The sequence below is a fragment of the Schistocerca americana genome, chromosome 1 (genome assembly GCF_021461395.2).
Source record: "Schistocerca americana isolate TAMUIC-IGC-003095 chromosome 1, iqSchAmer2.1, whole genome shotgun sequence".
In the NCBI taxonomy this organism is placed as follows: domain Eukaryota; kingdom Metazoa; phylum Arthropoda; class Insecta; order Orthoptera; family Acrididae; genus Schistocerca; species Schistocerca americana.
The window spans coordinates 941,712,659-941,719,800 of NC_060119.1; the positions used below are offsets into that span (position 1 = coordinate 941,712,659).

General features: G+C 42.1%; 1 protein-coding gene across 1 annotated transcript in view; it reads left to right on the forward strand.

Moving 5' to 3' along the window:
* The window catches only part of LOC124595266 (mucin-5AC-like), a 55,502-nt gene extending 50,959 nt beyond the window's left edge, over positions 1 to 4,543 (forward strand). Inside the window, exon 4 of the mRNA XM_047133944.1 lies at positions 4,501 to 4,543. Within this exon, the coding sequence (XP_046989900.1) occupies positions 4,501 to 4,543 (43 nt within the window). The remainder of the gene's footprint in view (positions 1 to 4,500) is intronic.
* The last annotated feature ends 2,599 nt before the right edge of the window (positions 4,544 to 7,142 follow it).

Sequence of the window (7,142 nt, forward strand, 5' to 3'; positions counted from 1 at the left end):
CTGAAGGAGTAATGGAAGAGACCGAAAGATATGTTCACTGTGTTGGCCGCCACACTTATTGTGCAGTGTGAACGGACAGAGTTATAGTTAAACGCCGGCGAGCGAATTTTTGAGTGGCATTGCAGTGGACTGGTTATCTGACCAGTGTACCATGCCAATAGGTAGACTAGGGGCGAATAGGAGTCCCTGACTTCATCAAGGCGTAGGGAGAGTGATTGGCGAAGGTCGATCCAGATAGAACGAGAGTTATCTTATTTGTCAGCAGCGATCAGCGCAGACAGCAGTCATCGCAGCTTCCGGTATTTTGCGCTACAGGTCTTGCGAGCCCCATATTTCCTCCACAACAGTACACTTCACTGCATTTCACACATGACAGCCTCGACCATACCTAACAACATTCTAACGGATATTATTCAAGTTGAGTAGGTGCGGCTCTCAGCCATTCAATAACAATCTCAAACTTTGTATAGAAATTTCATTAGCGAATCCTATCCTTAAGAGGTAACTTCACATTCCTAAAAGAACCCGAAAATAACTTGTTCAGTTCATAACTAAAAGTGCCATTGTGATTTCTCAGAATTAAAAAAATAATTTTCGTTAGTTTCATGTTTTTCTTACACTAACTAGCTCTACTCCAGTACTCAAGTATCCCACTAGTTACATAAGAAATTTTGTGAAGTTTTGTGTCATTTCCTTACAGTGAACGACTCCAGAAGATATTTATTGCTGAAAGTTTTTCAGGCATTTCTCTTTACAACGTTAGGAGCGTCTGTCTGACTCTTGTAGTGGTGTGGGGGTGGAAATTGCATCTTGCAGAAGCCAAAGGGTAAAGGGAACATCTCAGATTAATCCGTTATACAGAATGACAGAATAGCACCCACCCCGTCGCTCACAGAAAATGTTGACCCTGCCAGGATAGCTAAAATAGGTAAGCTACCAGGATAGGAAAGTGTCAAGATAGTTAGGTATGGCAGGTCGCAGCAGTAGCACTTTGAAGAACTTTCTTTCATGTATTAAATAGCTATTTGCAAAGATTGGGATCAGAATAGATACAGGTAGTGAAGAAAGCAGAAATGTAGGGAAAAGGGCGTGTGTTATTGTGTTGGAAAATTTTGCATTTTTTTACGAATTTTGGGTAGCTGTTAGGGCACAGGATTTTCAAGTGATAGGCATAGAAGCAGAGTGACGCATAGACGCAGCGTGACGCAGCATCATATAAGTTGGAAGTAAGAAATAACATTTTTCTCCCTTTGCATGCGCACAGGTGGAGATTGGAGACTGTAGCAGAGCAGACAGAACATTAGCCGAGAAGTCACGACGTCGTTGTTGTTGGTTCAACCAACTGGTATGTGGTCGTACAGTTTTGTAGATGGGGTTATGGTGTGTTGAAAGAATTTCCATGTTAACGAGAGTACAAGCCAAAAGGTTACATGAGAGACAGCAAGTCGAAAAGATGGGAGAGAATCAACCAGATAGACAGCAAGTAAACGAGCTTATTGAGAATGGGACAGAAGGTGAACCTGAGAATAGGACAGACGGTGAATCAGAGAATAGGACAGTCGGGGAGCTCCAGAATCAGCAGGCTCAGACTGGGAAAAAATTGAGACAGATCAGACAGTTGTGAATCAAAGGGTTGCACTGAAAAAATATGATCAGCGGATCAATAAAATAGAACTTAAAAACAAATGTCAGTTTGAAAAGCTTCGAACAGAGTTGATACAAACTACCGAAGAAAAGATCGAGACCGATTGCACCTGTAGCGAAACAACTGACACGTCAAGCATTAATTCAGTACACGAACACACGCCGTCTAAGAAATTTCAAGTAGAGCCAAGGCTAGCCGTTAACTCTCGTGCAGAAATCGAAAAAGAAAACCGCGATTAAAGTAATACATGACATGTCACAGGACCAGGCACAGTATCTAGAAAAACGGAACACACACATTCAGCCGATACCAATCGAAAGACAGGCAACTGAACCAGTAAATCCAATGACACAACATAATAGCAGCACAGACGAGAGTAGAAATACACGAACAACACTTTTGTTCACCAATGATACGATATGACGTGGATATGAGTCAGGAAACTGAGAATAGGCAGACAGGCAGTAGATTACCACAGAATAAACACGACGACACAAACAGTGGCAGATTATTTGAGTCCATAAATCAGCTACAAACCGGATTTATGGGTAGATATGATACAGACCACTTCCTTACAGTTAGAAAATTTCAACATTTCAAGGAAGAGAGCGGTAGCTTGCATGCACGCACATTCATCGATCAGTTTCAAGTAGGCTTACCAAACCACTGGAGCGAAGCTCACAAACTTGACTTCATTTGTGCACACATGTCAGGGACAGTACCAGAAGTGATGCAAAAGATCGTGACTACCTGCACGTCTTACCTACAGTTCAGAACAGCATTTCTCGAAAGATATTGGTCTAAGGTGGCCCAAAACAAAATACAAGTTACTTCAGATGACACCATATGAAAACTCAGGAGAGGAAAGCATGGTAAAATTCTTCGATACAATGGACAAAAAGGATGAAACTATCACCAAAGACACTTCATCAATTACACTGTTCTGCCAATGAAGAGTAAAGCTTGAATTTTTCGGAGTGAAACCGATCTCCAGCCAGGCTATACACCACAAACGATTGTACTTCCATACCATATCGATGTAGTAAAACAGTTCATATCTGCACCATACAAAATCATCACTTCTGTATCCTGCATATAGCTATCGACAACCAGACACTCATAGATACACCACGAATACCGACAGATCACAAAAAAAAACCATAAGCACATACATCGTATATAGTTTCAGCACTAGATATTTCCCACAGGGTTGGTCGGTCATCCACCATCTCCAATGGTCACGACTCAACTGCCTACTGCACACATTGGCCTGATGCGTGATCAGTGCTCCCTACAAGGACAGTGGTCACTCTCTGTACTGCCCCGACCAGCTTGCTTCTTGCCAAGCTTCCTACAGTCATCTCAAGTCTCAGTGATTACAAGACCATATGTATTTTCACATGGTTTGCCAGAATATCATACCACTTATGCGATAGTTCTCATTATCAGCCACATACCAGTATGATACTAATCACTTGCACCTTATAATTCCGAAGATAATTAGTGGAAATTATATCTCTAGAAATCCAAAACTTTAGCAAGGTCACTATTGGGGATATGCTGCAAACCACTGCGTAACTAGAAACTTATTTCCCTGCGAAGATCCTCCCCTTGAAAATTCGAAAATAGAGGAAACTGGAAGCTCCACTCGTATTTCTTAATGAATATTGATGACAATCATCATTACAAATCACCCTTGTGTTTTACAATGTCAACTAAGGTGTTTCTCATGTCTAGAGAACCAGCAAACGTCTCTTCCATCTGTTTTTCACCACCTAGATGCACACAACACACATCACAAGCTATGTTCTCCCAGCCAAATAAAGACGGGAAATGTGTAGAATGGCAGTACGAGGAGCCAACTGGTCAATCTGTATAGGAGAGGATAATGGTCCAGCGAAAACACATGCTCTTAATGAAACTTCTCAAATTTCTATGAAGAATACTCCCAACACATGTGATCACAAACGTGGCCCAACATATACTGAGTATTAGTTCGCTATTCAGCCGCCTAGAGGGCGGCACGGTTAGGTCAGCTATAAGTTGTACCCCAGCCTCTCCAGTTCAGGCAGCTCCCGCCGTAGGCCGGAAATGTCAATCATTCCGGCCACAGACTACCTCCACTACGCGCCCCACATGCCAGGCAGAATCGTCCTAGGAAACCAATCACATATTTACCACTGTGATTACAATTAAACTGATGACATTTGACCAGGAGCGAAGTATCGGAAATGCCCCCTCCTGATGGTTGTGGATCTGGAATATAAATCTCTGTATCCCCCTGATGACTTGACAGAATTTTCCACATAAAATATATCATCCCCCATACAGTTATCGATGCACTGAAATCATACTTTTCATGTCAAATTTATATCTTCCTTATGACGGGACATACTCGTTTTCTTTCCACATGTTGGAACATGGACCACAGTAACTTTGCACCCCAAGACATGCTTTATAAGCCTGTCGATCACAGCTGATCTATCACACTTCACTCTAGATGAATGCTGTTACACCAAACAGTATTGAGTGAAAATCCGCGATGGAAGGACATATCTTACTTTTTCTATTGCGAGTGGTACCAGTGTGTCTTTGGAATAGAGATATAATCGTCTTATAAGCGACTAGCTATTAAAAACACGATTGCATGATTGCTACGACTATGTTAGTGTTACCCTGAATCAAAAGCGGTCTTATTTCTACAGGCACACACAAGTATAGCTAGCGATATCCATGTTAAAAACAATATAAGATTTATAAATCAAGGTATGTTATTGCTTCCAAATGAAAAGGTCTCTCACACAAATACCATGACATTGAATACTGACGGTGATCACTGGGGTGTGTATTAACAGACCAGAAGTACAGGTGTATGTCACCAGTGGTGTAAGCTCGTAGTAAAATCATCCTTCTCGCCGAATTTAGAAAGTGATTCAGCTAAGGAACGCGGTATTAAGCTGGTAATTCCCACTCCCTCATGCCGTCGCTAGGTATTTCTCAAGCAAACAAACAGTATTTGTAAGACATTCTATCTTGATGCCATGTCAGAGGTTCTGCGATATATCCACTGGGTTACAGTTCAGGGAGGATGATGGTTGACTGAGAATTATCACATACAGTAGATGGTGTAGTACATGACGAATCACTTAAAAATATGCAATGCTAGATTGAGGTCGTAAGAAACGTGCAAAATCCTATGACCAATACACTGGCTTTTCAGCTCTCTCTCCATTCAATCACATACTTGCGTTGGATCTTATGGAGATGTCTCTTAAATATTACAGCCACTAGTGAATCACATTCATGGCACTCTCATATCTTGAACTGAGTCACCTTTTTCGACTCTGCTAAGGACCCTGTACAGCAAATTCCAGCGTGGTTGTTTAGATAGTCCCTCTGCATCTTGTAAGCGTTCTTCAGTCACTATCTCATCCCCACTGCAGCTTTGTCCATGCGATCGTCCCAATTCAAGTCGAAACTGAGCAGAAGTTGCAGAGTGCTACATCTACCATCTTCTGCAACCCATGGAGAAACAGGGTGAGCTGAGTTAATGTGACAGGACTGTGTTTTGGCCACTTGGTGGAAACATACTGCTGTAGCTCCAACAACCCTGTACAAGGTGTAATGCCAGCGCCAAATGAAGCTTTCTCCTGCAAAACGAGGTAGCAGAAAAGACAGTAAAAGCAGTTACAGGAACTGGGAGAAGGATGAGGATTTTGCTGCACTGCAGTACATTTACAAACTACATACACGTGCTGCAGTCCAATTTACATCTTTATTCCTCAGGGTGCATTCACATCTATCACCCAAACTCTCTCTATCATCATTATTATTTTGTATCAGCCAACAGAGAAAAACACTGCAGATTATAAAAACTCCACTAAAGTCACCCTCTTAAGAACTTGAGAAGATTTTACCACATCTCTCTCTTCCAATCTATATATAAAAAGGAAGTGCCATCTGTGTGCTGGCACTGAGCACATGTGGTGATTGTACTAAACATACAGTTATTGGTCCAATGGAGCAGGTAGCCAGTGATAGAAGTCGCTTGCACAGACCAGTGTAAAGTTTCATCATCTGCGCTATAGGAGGAACATATCCTACAGACTATCGGTCACAAGAGAGGCTCCCTGTGTTATTCTTTGATACATTGATTTTCGGTTGTAGCACATCCAAGCAATGTATGATTACAGCTTTGTACACCACTATACATTTCCTTTATTCCACTCTGACTTAAAGGTCTGTGTCAGGTCCTAAATTGACATTAACACATTTCGATCCATTGGCTGTCACAGAAAACTGGACATTGCATGGTGTACATTATGTTAGTGCTCCCATAACACACGCAGGATGATTGAAAAAGAAGACAGAGGCAGAGACGGTGTTTCACATTGACAAAAATGCAAAGGATGTCACAACATATGGGAACTGGAAGAGCTTTGCTGCATTGTGGAGTGTTTCCAAACATTTGTCTGATGGTGATTGATGACCTCTACATTTAAACTCATCTTTCACAGTGACGGGGTATCAGATGTCTTGGTGTCCCATTTTCATTGATTCCTCATATGGCAGTCATGTACACAATCATCATTTCATTGCTGGCCATCCAAGGAAAGTGTTGCTCCCAGCAAGACTCACTCTCATCTCAGTCATTATGTGGCAGTAAACAGCATACCAGTGGATGGATGGGACGGAAAAGACACTGCCAATGTACTGTAATAAGCATCACATTTGATATGCAATCGATTTTAGTATTATTACCAGTTATTTCTTAATTTCTGTACTGACCAATGACATGGCCGCGTGCTTCCCCGTTTCTGTATCATCACTAAACCAGCCCTCCACTATTTTCGGAGTATCATGTACTAGATAGTGATTGTAGATGGATGAGTGTGCCGTACACCCATTCAAAAAAAAAAAAAAAAAGGTTCAAATGGCTCTGAGCACTATGGGACTCAGCTGCTGTGGTCATCAGTCCCCTAGAACTTAGAACTACTTAAACCTAACTAACCTAAGGACATCACACACACCCATGCCCGAGGCAGGATTTGAACCTCGACCGTAGCAACAGAGCGGCTCCGGACTGGAGTGCCTAGAACCGCACGGCCACCGCGGCCGGCTACACCCATTCATTGCTTTTTCTCGAACATATATATAGCAAAATATAACAGACAGTGTGCTACACTGATCTACATATTTCTAGCATTTCGATCAAAGACCGTAGCTTACAATTACGATTTCCCATCTTTCCCTATCTGGATGGGAGTCACAGAGCATTCTCGGATTCTTAGCATAAAGTAAGAGATTGAAAGATCTCCCCACATTGTCTTTGACAAGCCCTCCATGCAACACTGACTGATTTAATTTGCAGCTGACCAGAAGTAGACCACTACATTTAATGTCTCACGAAGGAACAAAGCGAGCCATTCAGTGGAGACTGTTCCACTCCAGTCTCACTCATGGCAGCGATCCAAGTGCACAAGATCTCTCCAGATGC